Below are 15,631 nucleotides of genomic sequence, written 5' to 3'. Positions count from 1 at the left end.
TTCTGCAGATCTGATGGCAAGAAAACACAGTGACTGCGTACTGAGAGTTCAGACTATTAGAAGGATCTATTCACCACATTTGAAAATGCCATTGCTGCAGATATACAAACTGTATGGGTCACATTTGGAAATATAAATAAGGTCAGCTTGAGTGAAGTCACTGTGTCAGTGCATGTGTCACTGTTTTCATTGCATGCTTCTGGATTAAAATGCTTTATAATATACTTGTTCTTATTTTGAAGGCAAAACTGCTGAATTTTGAATTTAAGCTTTTAATCACATAAAAACAGAGCTAATAAAAACTGAAATATATTCAGACTACCCACTATCTGACTGTGTCAAACAGCATTATGCATCTGTCAGATCTGTACTGACTTTTATTTGATCTGATAGTTCCTGATATATGTACATGTATATGTATATATTAACATATTAGTGTATGTATATCAAAATTCTAAAGATAAATGTCATCTTCAACAAGAGTGTTGCAGAAAAAACTGTTACAACTTGACAAAAATGTCATTTTGATGCTTTTATTGATATTTAAGAATCCTATGCACTCTTGTGTCAAAGTGTTTAAAACAATACTTATTTACATTTTTCATTTTTAACCAAACCTGCTGCTTTGGCTTTACTGATCATCATAGTTTAACTTCTTTGAGTTGCAAAAAAAGGAACAATGAGCTTAAAATACTGTGAAATCAACAGAGTTCCTGCCTTTGCCCACGGCACAGAAGGTTTAACGTTTCAGTAGAAATACCATTTTGCAGTCTACTCCAGCTCCTTTGCTCTCTACTCTTACCCTCACTCTGCAGCTGGTTTGCTTTTGCTTTGAGCTCTTAATGCGAGATGGCGATGCAACCAACACTTGTTTACAGTCCTGATGGGCTCTTTGTGTGATGAAAATATGATTTGGTGGTGGTCTTTGGAGCAGTTTAATTCAAGAACATAAAATTGATTCCCGGTATTAGTAGCCTTTCTCCTTCCAGGACGTACTGCAAGGCCAACATAGTTTGTTCACTAACTATGATCTGTTTTCTCCCTCTCTCCTGCTCCACACATAACAGGAATACCTGGTGCTAAGGTGAGACACTGTACATGTTTAAATGCTGCATATGTATTTGTCTGTGTATGCAATCGTTATGCATGTGTGTGTGTGCGTGTGTTTAATATCAACCTCTCCCAGCAATAATAGCCATATCTGTCCCAGACTTACAGTGTTGGGGAGTAACTGAATACATGTATTTAAAATACAAAATATGAGTAACTGTATTCCGTTACAATTACCGTTTAAAGAGGTGGTATTCAGAATACAGTTACTTTGTTGAAATGAATGGATTAGACGGCGGTATTTTCCTGTTTCATAAGGCTCTGCCCTCTTTGTTTTTGCTTTCCACGCTGGTGGAAACCCAAACAAAACACGCATTAAGAGGCTCTAATGCCTGAGTCTCAATCTCGCGGCCCATGTCACCTCTACTTGCGGCCCGCATAATGACGTGAAGAAATATTTTAAAAAATTATTCACAAAAATGATTTAATATGAAGGCAATAGGCAGAGTGTTACAGGCATAGCCGTAAAGAATGGAGCCTCATGGGCAGTGTAGTCCGTGCTGCAGGGAGAATGGACTAGTGCATACCTGTTATGTGTCTGTGAGTGAGGGAGAGAGAAAAAGTCAGAAAGTACGAGCTGTCACCGAGCAGAAACGGGAGCTGACATATTAGCCAGAGGTCCCTTTACTACGGTTCGGAGCCGCGGACCTGTTTTATATACACGCGGAATAGTTTTCTATGAGATCGCTGCAAAAAGTTCAGCCTTACCTAGTTTCCACCTACTGTTATTCATTTATATTAAGATTTAAAAATCTAGTCGGTATTGCTATGGCAAGTAACCTTCAGTAATAGTAATAAATCACACCGCAATAGTACATTCATGTAGTTGTAAAAATCATGATGATATATTAAGTAATCCAAAGTATTCAGAATACGTTACTCTCATTGAGTAACGTAACGGAATACGTTACAAAAGACATTTTGGGGCATGTAATCTGTAATCTGTAGTGGAATACATTTAAAAGTAACCTTCCCAACACTGCAGACTTATATCAGGGCTGCATGAGGGCCCTGTAGTTTAAGGATTGAGATGAGGCTTTGATATGAATGAGCTTTGGCAGATGTTTAATAGCTATTTCCTGTTCACACTGCGTGCAATATTTACACGTGCACTGGCGCTGCGGGGGATACTCACTTTGAACATTTTGCTGTGACCAATTTCCCGATAAAACTGCAAATTCCATCAAAAGCTTTCATCAGATGGGCTCTTATGAGCTGTTTTTCAGAGTGTGGTTGAGAAAAAAACAGGAACTGAGAGATGTTTGAAAATAATCAAACTCTCAGCTACTAATAGAGCCGATCTTATTTGCTGTTGTGTTCTTACCTTTTTCTTATCTCAGGGCCAGAAAGGCGAACCCGGAGACATTACGGATGTAAGTTGATGCCACACTCATAACATGCAGCATATCTGTGTTGTCATTTGGAAAAGCTTGTTTGTTAACTATGTTAGAACCGTAAACCCTGAAGTGACAGAGATTTCTTTTAAACTCACAAGACACACTCAAAACTCGCCGCGAGCCTGCAGTGGAGAAGTGTTCAGGTACTTTACTGGTAACTGAACTACTAGTAAAACCAGCAGTAAAGATAATACATCACACACACAAGCAGAAGGCCAGAAATCCCCACTGTTTTATCCATTATTAGTATAACTGGTGTATTAATGCGTAAGTAAATTCATCTATTTTAAAATGTTTTAAGTTGCTCTGTTTATAAAATCATAATGTCACATTAAGCTGAAACTATCAAAAGTTTTCGTGCATGAACTCAAAACACAACCAACACCACCAGTTTATATAAGACTGAGAGTGTTAGAGAGAAGGGAAGCGCTTCTGCCAAGCCGCTCATCAAGAAGACAGCCAAGCACAATAATGGCTCCATACATTCCCCATAAAGATCCTCACAGGCCAGCAGAGCGCAGGAGGGACAGAAAGTGAGCTCCCTGCTGCTGCTGCTGCTGCTGCGGTGCTGCACCTGGAAATGCTTTACCCCACTGAGGCAATACAAGCTCATGGCAGGAAATACAAAGGCATTGTTTATTGTATGTTTCTTCTAACGCTTTGCCCGAAGAGATTAGCAGTTAACAAGTCTCCTCTGATGGGAGACAGATCATTTTTCCCAAAACCTCTCTTGTGCAACTATATCTGGAAAATGTCAAGTTTTGTTTTAGGCCCAGAGATTAAAAAATGTGTTTTATTCAAGACCAGCTGATTCTTATCAGTTTGTTTCTTCTGTCCTTGTCTTATCCAGGTTATAGGACCAAGAGGACCACCTGGCCCAACGGTATGCACCTATTTCCTCATTTTCTCATAATTATTCCCCTTTGAGCACTTTTACAGACACTGCGTAGTATCTGAACGTGTTTAGAGTAATTATATAGGTTTTACATTTAATTGGCAGAGCAGTGACTGGAAATGGAAACTGATCTGATATAACAGTAGTAGAGTTAAAAGGCTTCAGCTGTTATTCAACACACAAGTTTTGAGATTATGCCTGAAGTTATTTCACCATCTCCTGTTCACCCAGGGACCACCAGGAGAGCAAGGACCCCGAGGACCAAGAGGAGATGAAGGAGAGAAGGTCAGTGTAACGTGTAAAATATAAGAAAAAAAATTCAATGACTCTTGATTTTCTACTTTTAAAAAAAGGAAACTCAAACCCTGCCCAGCTAAGAAGTACAGTATGTGTCATTGAATCGGAGCTTTAGGTCTCGGGCAGTGGGCTGGGGGATCTGTTATAGGTTGCAGGTTTGCAGAATGGTAGCCTTTCACTGAGCGACTCAGCCTAACTAGTCATCTGTCATTTCCATTAGGCTGTGTGGTCTGCTGAGGTTTGGGGTGTTTAACAGATGTGAGGCTGTCGGAGACTCATAATGTAAACCTCTGCTGCTCTCAGAGGGCCCATAGTCAGTCAGTGTGGGAAATCAGCACCACCACATTTGCAAGGCTTTGATCATCTCAATAATGTAACATCACTCGGATGTGCTAATGGCCGCAGGCGAGGAGTTTATGCCATGTAGTCGTCTTGTTTATGCAGATTTAAGCGCAGGACGGATCGAGCTTTGGCTAACCACTGTGAAGAATCATGGGGGTTTTTTAGGTACTCGGGTTCTTTGTTTGAGATTCCCTTGCAGGGTAATTTGTCACTGCATGCACAGAGGAATGCAGGTAGTCCAATTTGGCCAGGAAAATCATCACCTGAGTAAATGTGTAATCATTTATTCAGAGTGCACACAAGCTCAAATGTTGGCCACAGGTTGGAATTAATGAATGCTAAATTAAAATATGTTATGTAACACTTTCATGTTCTTACACATGTTTTATTCTCTCTTACGTTTGCAACAAAATGGGAAGATTATTACTTAATAAGATGATATTCCTATTTGTTTTGGTACTTGAATTGTGTCTTCTCAGTTGTGAGAAGCATTAATGCAGTTCAACACAGCTGCAGATATAGAAACATATAATATTTGAATAGAGGGAAAGAAGTTAGTGAGTGAATTTATGAGCTGATCTGTTGCAAATGCTTCTCGATTTGATTTTTTTGAGATTTGACAAAATGATTTGTGGGGCATTTTGTGAAACACGAGATTTTCAATTCATCTGAATTTTATATTTATATTTAAGGGAGGTCCTGGCCCCCGTGGCAGAGATGGCGAGCCTGGCACCCCCGGAAACCCTGGCCCCCCTGGACCTCCAGGACCTAATGGACCCCCTGGCCTTGGTGGAGTGAGTATCGCATGTCTAGTAAGGGCGATAGGCTAGCATTCACTCCAGACATGGGAGCTGACAGGTTGAATACTGATTCAAGGCCAAGAATGGGTTCACTTTGGCTGCTTGGAATAACTAGAGAGAGGGGTGAAATGGAGCAAAGAAAGAATCCAAGAGTACAAAAGATGTGGGAAACTGCTGGTGTTGGGAGGAGGCAGAAAGACAACAGTGAGGGGATGCAGAGGGAAAGAATAGATCGAATGCCTCTCATGCTTTGTAGCAGAAAAGAAAGGAGGGTGACTGAGGGTGGTGGAGGTAGTATGATAGACGTAAGAAGGGGAAGGGAAGAAGTGCTTTTTGGGGGGGTGGAGTTAAAAAGAAAGAGAGTCTTTGTGAGAACGGTTCACATGCCCTCTGTCTCTCCTCTGTCTGCATCAGAATTCACATGCTAAGCTCTACTACTGACAAAAAGAAGGTCAAAAGCTGATTCTCTCTCCAGCCAAAACGATGCAGCATCATGCAGTGATGCATGACACATGAACATGCTTTGCAAGTGTTGAAATTAAGTCATCTATTCGCTCTGTTCCAGTCAAATACTTTACCCAGATTTATACTTTTATTTCCCTGAGATTTCACAAACATAATAAACCACAAACCATTTTTGTTTATTATAAAAATCCTAAATATGTCCTTTGTTTTGCCTCCTCCAGAACTTTGCTGCTCAGATGGCTGGTGGTTTTGACGAGAAGGCCGGCGGCGCACAAATGGGTGTGATGCAAGGACCAATGGTGAGCAAGTGATGATGAGAGCTGCTGCCACTCCTGTGTTGTTTTTATCACCGCCTGATTTCATCTGCAATGAGGCTAAAGTTATGAAGTTTTCAAAAACAAAGCGCTTTGAGTCTATCCACATGAAGACCTGGGTTAGAGATCTGCATCAGCCCGCATCTGCTCTGCATCCCCATCCTGCTCTTTAACTGCTCTGGGGGGACATAAACAACTTCTTTCCATGAACTAGAGAAGCATCACCTGGTCATCAAACGTGAAAACTGTGAGATGGAAACATCATCATTCCCCTTTAGAAGAGTAGTTGCCAAAGCAGGATTTAAAGTCTGGGACGGGAAGAAACAATGAAGACTTCACTCAGTGTTCCCTTTTTGTCTTTTCCTTCTTTGTTGTTGGTTTATGGATGAAACCAAGAGATAAAAGGCACGTTTTTCCTGCTGCTGGAGGAAAGAAGCTGCAAAGTTCTGGGTCACAATGGAAAATAAACACCTCACATGGAGTACAGAGGGGTAATTTTATAAACCAAGGAAGCAGCCATTGATCTTCATTATATTTCAAGCTCATGAAAAACCGCTCCTGCTGGCATGGCAGCATGCCCGTGATGGAGTGAGGAGCATACTGGGAGCTATTTTGGTTTAAAGAGCCACAGAGAGGCTTGGCTGTCTCTCAGCCCAGCAGTGGTTTGAGACGCTCTGAGGGTAGGGGGACTGAAGGCGATCACATCCCCTCAGCTAGCGTCAGAGTGTGTGTGTGTGTGTGTGTGGCTTAACTCCTACTGACTGTCCTACCGTATGTCTGTCTGAGAGCTCACCACAACACTGAGCCTTATTGAAGGAAGTCTACGTTTACTTTGGCTTATGCCAGCTTGCTGTTGGAGAGAGCAGTGGAAGAGCAAACTGGACTGATGTTAAATCACAAGTAAAGCTTAAAACCCTCTTATATACCTGTAAATACCCCAGCTCATATCCTGGCCTTACATAGCTATTTAAACAATGCTGCTACTGAAATGCACGCACACACACAAACATATGTGTGCCCCTCAAACACACTTTCAAACATTCTGCAGATATAAAGCCCCATTGATACGTTTCTCCCCAGTGTGGTGAGGGCTTCCCACACCCACTGAAAGGTGACTTTCATTTGATTCTGAGGACCACTGTGCCCGGCTGTGACATTTTCTTTGGCTGCAAGCCCTGATTTTTGTATGAGGCTTCATAAGAGCCACACTACTGAAAGAAATATGTTTCTATCCAAGCAAGCAGCTGTCAAAAGTCATCGGAAGTCAAACTTTTTTTTAATAAGAAGAACTCGGGGTCTTGAAAGCTCTCAGCTCACTCCCTTGAACTGAAAAAAAAAAGCACAAGGATTTGTCTCAAAACTGTTACAGAATTAGTTTGGCAACTCCGACGAGACGCAGTTGCAGAGCAGTCGGAGATAATTTAGTTCAATTTAGTTTAAGACTCTTCCGCTTAGCCGGTGCCTGAAATCTCACTTATCTAAGATGAAGATTTTCACTATAACCAACAGTGAGTCATGCAAGAAGCCATGCAGAGTTCAGCCTCCTCTCTTAAAAATGCAACCCTTCAGCTTATGACCTTTGAACCACAGAAACACACAGTGAGTGGAAAAATTAACTGAGGAAAGTAGAAGGATGAAAGAAGTGAAGAGAAAATCTGATCCCGGGAGGAATTTCAAATGATTTATGGTTTTGACAGGAGAGCTGCTGAGTATTATGTAGCTTTGAGGCAAAGCAGGTGATGTGTTTTTATAGCTTCTCAGTGAATTCGCGTGGATAAAATGACCACTTAACAAATTTTACCAGTAATGCAAACTGTAAAAAGTTAACTGTGCTGTTGTGTAATTTGCGTGTTTATGTATTTTCAAATGTGTGTAACATGGACGGGTGGATTTATCTGCTATTATCTTCATGCTGCTTGTGTGTTGTCTTGTCTTCTTCTCAGGGCCCCATGGGACCTAGAGGACCACCTGGGCCAACTGGATCACCTGTAAGTACCTCCTGTACTCCCAAAAACAGCACAAAACAGGGCACACCTGTAGACAGGATCCTGTGGTTGGTCACAGACAGGGTACACATGGCAAAATCTCATAATTGTAATGTGATGTGTAATGTGCATATGCTACATTGTCTGCTCCTTTAATGTATTTAATAACAATATTGACCTTAAAATGGCCACTACTCGTGCAAACCTCAGGAATAAGTGCATACAACAGGCTTTAAGTAATGACTGTTTATACTGAGCCCTGCTTCAACCACGAGCGTCTGCTCCGGCTCTCCTCTGGAGGAAGATGGCAAGTAAAGAATACTTTCATCTCCCTGAAGGCTCCGGGGCTTTTTCCTGTGCCACGACCCAGACATACCATAGAACACCTGACAATTTACCTTACACCCCCCACCACACGCAAATGCCCTGCCTTGTTCTACCCCTGCCTGTAACCCAGCTCCACCTGCAGCCCTTACTCAAAGAATCCAGAAGCTGCTGAGTTGAAGGCAGTGCCACCTGACTTGCCTCAACTTGATCATTTTATCGCCCAAAGCCCCCATTTGCAGAAATGCAATTCCACCTTAAACAACTTTGGTCTGCTTTTAGATAGGACTTCCTTTTCTAAAGTTATGGTATATTTTTGAATCTTAGAAGCTTTTAATTTAGAAAAACAGACACACGGATGCCATAAGGGATCAAATGTGGATTATCTTCTATCGTATACACGTCATTACAATGAAGGATACTTGTATTTCAAATATTGCAGTTGGCATATGTGCAAGTATTCTATATGAGCGTAAAATTCAGCCTGATTTCAAACTTCTCTGTATCCCAGCAAGTTTCTCCACCCTTGGCTCTGTGTGATGACAATAAAAGAGGATATAGGCTCCAGCTCCCTGTGATAGGCAGTTAAAAATGGCCACTTCAGGCTCATAGCTCCAACTGTGAGTACTGAAATGTCATTGCTGTTCTTTTGTGTCCAAGGGGCAATTCATCAGAAGAAATCTGGCTTAAAGGGATGGTGGACTTGAAAGGAGAGGGACTCAAATGGCCTGTTTTAGACAGAAGGTGGCCTATCTCCTTGACCAAACCAAAGCTTGACAATGGCACAAAGCCTGCAGAGTCCAAGAAAGAAATTATGCAGCTAGGAACTGGCATAATAGATTCCCTTTAATCAATACCTCTTTGAAGATGTAGTTAGATTAGCAGACATTTATTAATATCTTCTTTGTCAGTGTATAAAAAATGTTTCACAGTTTGACTCTCTCTTCTTTTCACATCCCAGGGTCCACAAGGTTTCCAAGGTAATCCTGGAGAAGCTGGAGAGCCTGGACATTCAGTAAGTATCCCACCCTCCTGAGGTTTTGCATGTCCCCTCTAAACCCCTAAGCCTCTGCTCTTATTTCTTTTTTTCTTTTTGTTTTTTTAATTTCTCATGGCTGCTTGACTTGAGCTGCTTTCTTGTGACTGATTGTTTTTAAGGGGGTATTTCAACCATAAAAAAGCTTGAAATTCTTCGAATGATAACATAAAATCCAAAAAATATTTTTAAAAATAATAATTTTGGTACAACATGTATGAAAATGGGCACAAGAACAACCCAAGAATAAAAAAAATAAAAACCCAGAGAGGTCCAATTGTCCAGAATAAGTGTGTTTAAACACTTTTTTTTATTTTAGGTAGTTTGGCTGTGGCTTACTGTACATACCTGTGTTGCATTTCACAGTCTGTTAGTTTTGCCAACTGTGGCAATATGGAAATTATGAAATATATAGACCTTGAGATATTGACATTAATATCTGTCTCCACCTTACTACACACATATTTTGAATAAAAAGGTCAAATCTGATTCTTCCATTATCCTTGCAATCATTCCTTTCCTCACATATTTATTTTTACAATTCATTATCTCCATAAACTCATCTTGGAGAGGAGATTGCATCTCTTCCAATCAGTTTTTATTTTCTATTCCTACATTTGCTTCTCTAAGTTTTTTAATTTTTTCTCCTCATTCCCCCAAAGTTCACTGAAACCACACCACCAACCCCTTCCTGTACCCAGCACTATTCTCTCAGCAGGTAGACAATGCAAGGTCTCCCCACTGCTGTGTTAATCTGCTCATGTGGAGTCTAGATATGCAGACAGAACGTCTCGGAGATGCCTTTCCCTTTTAAAAATGTGCCAGTGCATCGTTAGGAGTGATTAAAATCAAACTTCCTCCCAGAAACTAACTTGACAGTTGTAGAGGGGTGAAAATGTTGGCCAAGTGTAAAGTCCAGTCATGGAAAATCACAGATCAAAGAGGAGGCCAGTACATCGATAGATTAATAATCAGCACTTCTGTTCTGTCCTTCACCAAAGCTGTACTTTTTGTGCAGCTGCTTAGTCATGAGACAACAACCCAGGGAGGAGAGAAAGAAAGCCTGTAAAGACCTACAAAACCCTTCTTACTGAGACACAGAATACTTTTATTTATAATTATTAATATTATTACGTAACTTATACAATCAGCAAAAGCAATTCCCATTTCAGATTAACACAGTATGGTGTCCTTTCTAAATTAAGGCGTTCATTATCTTTTTTTGCATAAGTAAACAATATTGGCGGCTTGCATCAGTGAGCGTAGCACTTAAACTGTGAAAACAGAGCTGATTGTCAGGAAACAGACACCAGCTATGAATACCAGTTCCTATGAATTAAAACGTAAAGTGTATAATGTTGCCCTCTGTTGATTCTCACAGTTTCTCACCTGTGCTCATTTTTTCTGTTTCCAACAGGGACCCATGGGACCCCGTGGCCCCCCTGGACCTTCTGGAAAACCTGGAGATGATGTAAGTGTGACCATTGCAACTAAAATGAAATGCCTCACCTCTTCGCCAGGTTGGCAAAGGTGAGGTGGCTGTAGCTCAGGTGGTAGAGCAGGTCAACTACTAACCGGAAGGTTGGCGGTTCAATCTCCACCAGACTGCATGCCAAATATCCTTGGGCAAGATACTCACCCCATGTTGCTCTCCGACGCATTCATCGGAGTGTGAATGTTAGACAGTAAGCACTAAACAGTTTAGAAAAAGGGCTCGGGTGAATGAATTAGTTGTATAAAGTGCGTGAGTGCTCAGAGTAGAAAAGTGCACTCATGTGATTTCAGCAGCAGGACTTTCCAGTCTGAGTCCTGATGCATTCTCCACATAAACAGATGAATGTTGTCTGTGATGCTGTTTTATATGAGCAAATCCTTGTTTTGTATAGAAGTTTGGACTCAGTTAGTTTTTTGCGGTGTTACTAGCTGTTACTCCTTTAGCTGTAACAGCTCTGCAGCTGACTGAAGTGTTCCGCAAATCCTTCTCAAAGTAGAGGCTCAAAGTATGCTGTGAATTCAATCTTCAGAAGAATCTTCAAACAGCATTTGGACCACAGACATAAAAAAAAAGTAATTCCTCCTTTTAGCCACATGATGGCAGCAAATGTGACATTACACGCTGTGTCCACTAGGGTGCTCTTTAGTCTATTCAACTACATACAAGTAGACAAAAAATACACAGACGTTTTTTATATGTAAGGAAGAATTGCACAAAATAACAACTTCAAATGCAGGTTTACTTTGGTTTTCACTTCACTGTCTCTGTCTTTGTTTTCTGTTTTAGGGTGAAGCTGGCAAACCTGGAAAATCAGGTGAGCGTGGACCTTCGGGACCTCAGGTGAGTTACTCCAGTCAGCTGGTGCTGATTCCAGTTAGATGATGAACTATTAATGCATTTAAATGCAAACTTATTTAAATCTGTAAATTAAGAAAGAATTTTAATATTTCTCGTTCTCTTTGTTTGCTAAACTGGACTCTTTGTATTTGTGGAGAAAGTAATTTCCTTTATACTCTTAGCTTCATGTTGATTCCCTCTGTTTATGTTGGTCTACATCTTTTCCTTTCATGCCACAGGGAGCTCGTGGATTCCCGGGAACTCCTGGTCTGCCTGGCATCAAGGGGCACAGAGTGAGTGTGTTTGTTGTCCTAGAAATTCCAGCATAAACAGGCGGGTGTTTATATGTCATGTAACCTGACGTCTCTGTCTTTTAGGGTTATCCAGGGCGTGACGGTGCAAAGGGAGAGACTGGAGCTGTTGGTGCTAAGGTGAGATGTAGTGATTTTTCTGACAGACCCACAGCTTGACACTTGTTTAATCCCCCAAGTTGCTGAACCATAATAACAGTTAAATCCTCTGTTCAGGGTGAATCTGGTTCTCCTGGAGAGAGCGGCGCTCCGGGACCAATGGTATGAGTTGTGGGCATTACACACACACACACACACACACACACACACACACAGGTTTTTATATCTTCGTGAGGACATTTAATTGACATAATGCTTTCCCTAGCCATTTACCCTAACCATCAAAAATGAATGCCTAACCCTAACCCTCAGACTAAAATTAACCATAACCTGTTGGTCCCCACAAGTATAGTAACATTCCAATTTTTGGTCCCCACAAAGATGTCTAAACAGGTATACACACACACATTTGGTAAATGATGGTAATGGTGAGAACTTCTCCTCTTCTTTTCCCTCACAGGGACCTCGTGGTTTGCCTGGTGAGAGAGGACGTCCTGGAGCCAGTGGAGCTGCTGTAGGTGCCATGTTTCTCTCTAAACTGTGGTGTTGGAAACAAAACTTAATATAATTTATAACAGATGGTTGGATTGTCACCCCTTCTCTTTGTTTAGCAGTAAAGAAGTAAATTTAGAGCATTTATCAGGTGCTTCTTTTAGGCAGTTATGGCGGTAATTGCATTAACCTTTAAACACTGTGTCGCGTTATTTGTTGATTATAAGAAATCATTTATCCAGCTGTGTTTTTTCCTGACTTGTCCTCATAATGCACTGTTCACTTTATTCAGGGAGCTCGTGGAAATGATGGCCTGACCGGTCCTGCTGGTCCACCTGTAAGTGTCCTCTTAGATGTCATGTAGTTTCCTTTTATTTTGTCCACATTTGCATTGAGATCTGGTAGGAAATACTGTACATGAAGTCAGAGCTGTGTTTCTCTACATGCACATCTCCACAATATGATAGTATCTGATCTTTCACACCTGGATGTGTCAGTGATTAATAGCCAAACTGACAGGCTATTTTCTCTCTGTAGGGCCCCGTTGGACCTTCCGGAGCTCCAGGCTTCCCTGGCTCGCCCGGTGCAAAAGTAAGTCACATGTTTATCTAAATGAAGCTCTCAGCACCTCTTCATATTCACCTTTGTGCTGGTTATTCTCTTTTGCACTGTTTGCCTTCTTTCTTTCTGTCAGAACACTGCCAGAAAAACTTGAATCACTTATTTAGGATTTTTCTGCACGAAAATAAAGTTAAAGTGAATATAGTTTTAGGAAGATTTTCTTTATATGAGGAAAAAAGTTATTATCTCAGAAAATGTCAGTACCCAGCTCAGGGAGGATTTTGTGGGGACAAGATGAAATGCTTCAGTGAAATTGGAGATGCCTGTGCTGCACTGAAAAGTGCTTTAAACCTCCATCTGTGTGGAAAATTGGGGAGGAGGGGGGGGTTTAAAGTGTTATTTTCCCTCTCTCACTCCCCTTACTGTCTTTTTTCTTCTTTTGTGTCTCTGGTTTGAATCTGATTTATTTCTCCTCCATGGCAAACAGGCTCAGATCTGTGCTCAAGGGGCCTGTGCTGGTGGTTTGCTTTCTTCTTCAAGCCCCTTGATTGTTTAAGAAATCTCATAGGAATTGCAAATGGAGCGTCTCTTTAGAAAATTCAGGAGTGTTTCCTTGAAATAGCGAAGGCAAGCTAGGCTCAAAACGAGGGAAGGGGTGTGTTTGGAAATTTCATCATGTTATATTCAAAAACACGCACAGTATAGTTTTGTGTTTATCTGCAGAAAAGTCTGAATGGCTTTATGTATGTTTATGTTTCATGCCTTCGATGCCTTCAGGAACCTAAACTTCTTAAATGTGTTGATGAGATGTTGCCTCATTTAAGTCCTTTCAGTCCTGGCACAAAAAAAGCTAATAAGACAGAAGCAACATACACATATGAACCTTGACTGCAAAAACTAAAGAAACTATCGTTGTGAAATAAACAAATGTGAGATGGACAGTTTTTCTTCAGCTCCTGCTGCAGATGAATTCTATTATCCAACAGCGACTGAGTTACTGGCTCTAACATACTGAGATTTTTTCCCCCACTAAAGGAAAATTTAAAAACTACAAATTTGGCAGAGGTCTCATTTTGTCTTCATCTTTAGAGACAGTAAATTATTGGCATTTACAAAAGGCTGTAACATCAATGTTTTTGCACATACCTTTGACCTATGTGAGGTTATAGTTACTACTGCATGTGAAAAGCCTGCAACGCAGCAAGAATGACAAACACATTTCATGCATTAGCATGAAGTTGCACACTGCCACTGTGGTAAAATCTCTGGCTTTCGTCCGCAGGAGGTGGGAGCTCAGAATATTGAGTTAGGCTTTTTAATACTGAAGCACAAAACCTTGAAAAATCTTCTCCTCCTACATCTAATCCTTACTCCTCGATTTTATTTAAATGCTGTTGCTCCAAATCACAACAACTGTCACCTCGAGGCCTTTTATGCTGTTGGATAAAGAGTCCTCCTAGCCAGATATTAAAAGCTTCCAAAAGCAATAAACAATATGAATATTAGAGATATATTAAACATAGAAAAAAAACAGACATACCAAGGGAAGTAAGATGGCAACAGGAGAAAAGTTAAGATGAGAAGAAAGCCTTCTGGCAGAACGCTCTGAAGGCAAACTGCTCCCACGACCCACAAACTGTATATAAAAGATGGCATTAGCCACCAAGACTTCGCACAGGTTCTGTCTTTAGGGCTCAAGCTCAGCGTTTTAACTGTCACCATGTAGGTGTATAACAATTACACTTTGGCTCCAACCAAGTTGATGCCCTGCTGTTTTATCTATTTTGCTATAAATGGAACCACAATTTGCTAAATAAACACAGTGCTGTTTTCAGTAAGAGTTGGAATAAACATTTGAGCCCTTAAACTCTTCAGGAAAATGATTACTGAGAGGATACAGCAGGAGAAGTGATCCTCTGGGCTGTTTTAAAATAAATGTCCACACAATCAGACTTGTTGTTTCTGTAACTAGAGATGTCGCCCCCTGCTGGTGATGAGAAAGATCAGGTTTAAGCACTTCTACATTGCAATGGGCACTGAGTATTTTAATAGAAGATATTCATAATGTAAGAAGTTCATAAAGAGTTTAAATCTACTTCCTGTTTTTTAAATAAAGTTTGCAATAAGAAAGAGCCACGTCTGCAGCATCATTTTGCATCTACTTTTATCCTAAATCAATACCATTTTTTTATAATTACAAGCACTAGTATTTATATTTCACTACCAAGAAACCTATAAATCCCATAATGCATATTAAAAGGGCGATCGTGGCTCAAGAGTTGGCAGTTTGTCTTGTAATCAGAAGGTTGCCGGTTCGAGGGTCTCGAAAGGTGCTGTAAAAATGCAATCCATTATTATTATTATTATTATTATTATTATTATTATTATTATTAAAAGACATATGACGTTATTACATAAATCAATTAAATTAAACTATTTTTTTAATCACTCTTCTTTTCAATTCTATTTACATTTGTTTATTAAAAGCCCATCTGGAAGTCTTTTTCAGTTACTCTGTGTACTCTGCTTACACATTACTCATCTGTCCTCTGTGTTGTGGATCAGGGAGAAGCCGGACCTACTGGTGCTCGTGGACCTGAGGGTGCTCAGGGACCTCGTGGAGAGTCTGGTACTCCTGGATCTTCTGGACCCTCTGGCGCTTCTGTAAGTGATGCTAGATCTCTTTATCTAAATCTGTCAGTTCATACCACTTTCTTTTTTTTGTGAAAAGTGCAGCTCAGTTTCTTTATTACATGTTTTTCTCAGAAACTTGTCAGACTCTCTTTAGTGAGCAGAGAGAACTGTGCTGTGGAAAAGCAGCTTTTTGCTGTAGTTTAACATTGTTTGGACAGACTGTTGGTAGACCCACCC

The 15,631-nt window shown here is 40.6% G+C and overlaps 1 protein-coding gene across 1 annotated transcript in view; it reads left to right on the top strand.

Moving 5' to 3' along the window:
• The window catches only part of col2a1b (collagen, type II, alpha 1b), a 46,760-nt gene that overhangs the window by 3,918 nt on the left and 27,211 nt on the right, over nt 1-15,631 (top strand). The window contains exons 3-19 of the mRNA XM_085353566.1: nt 1,068-1,084; nt 2,451-2,483; nt 3,358-3,390; nt 3,634-3,687; nt 4,734-4,835; nt 5,528-5,605; nt 7,564-7,608; nt 8,891-8,944; nt 10,383-10,436; nt 11,247-11,300; nt 11,537-11,590; nt 11,675-11,728; nt 11,825-11,869; nt 12,168-12,221; nt 12,492-12,536; nt 12,737-12,790; nt 15,326-15,424. Of these exons, the coding sequence (XP_085209692.1) occupies nt 1,068-1,084; nt 2,451-2,483; nt 3,358-3,390; nt 3,634-3,687; nt 4,734-4,835; nt 5,528-5,605; nt 7,564-7,608; nt 8,891-8,944; nt 10,383-10,436; nt 11,247-11,300; nt 11,537-11,590; nt 11,675-11,728; nt 11,825-11,869; nt 12,168-12,221; nt 12,492-12,536; nt 12,737-12,790; nt 15,326-15,424 (929 nt within the window). The remainder of the gene's footprint in view (nt 1-1,067; nt 1,085-2,450; nt 2,484-3,357; nt 3,391-3,633; nt 3,688-4,733; nt 4,836-5,527; nt 5,606-7,563; nt 7,609-8,890; nt 8,945-10,382; nt 10,437-11,246; nt 11,301-11,536; nt 11,591-11,674; nt 11,729-11,824; nt 11,870-12,167; nt 12,222-12,491; nt 12,537-12,736; nt 12,791-15,325; nt 15,425-15,631) is intronic.

This window comes from Diplotaxodon limnothrissa, linkage group LG5, assembly GCF_057381915.1.
Source record: "Diplotaxodon limnothrissa isolate DT_005_m linkage group LG5, D_limnothrissa_male_GT1.1, whole genome shotgun sequence".
Lineage (NCBI taxonomy): Eukaryota > Metazoa > Chordata > Actinopteri > Cichliformes > Cichlidae > Diplotaxodon > Diplotaxodon limnothrissa.
The sequence above is the reverse complement of the archived record's forward strand: the minus strand, read 5'-3'. Positions and strand labels throughout refer to the sequence as shown.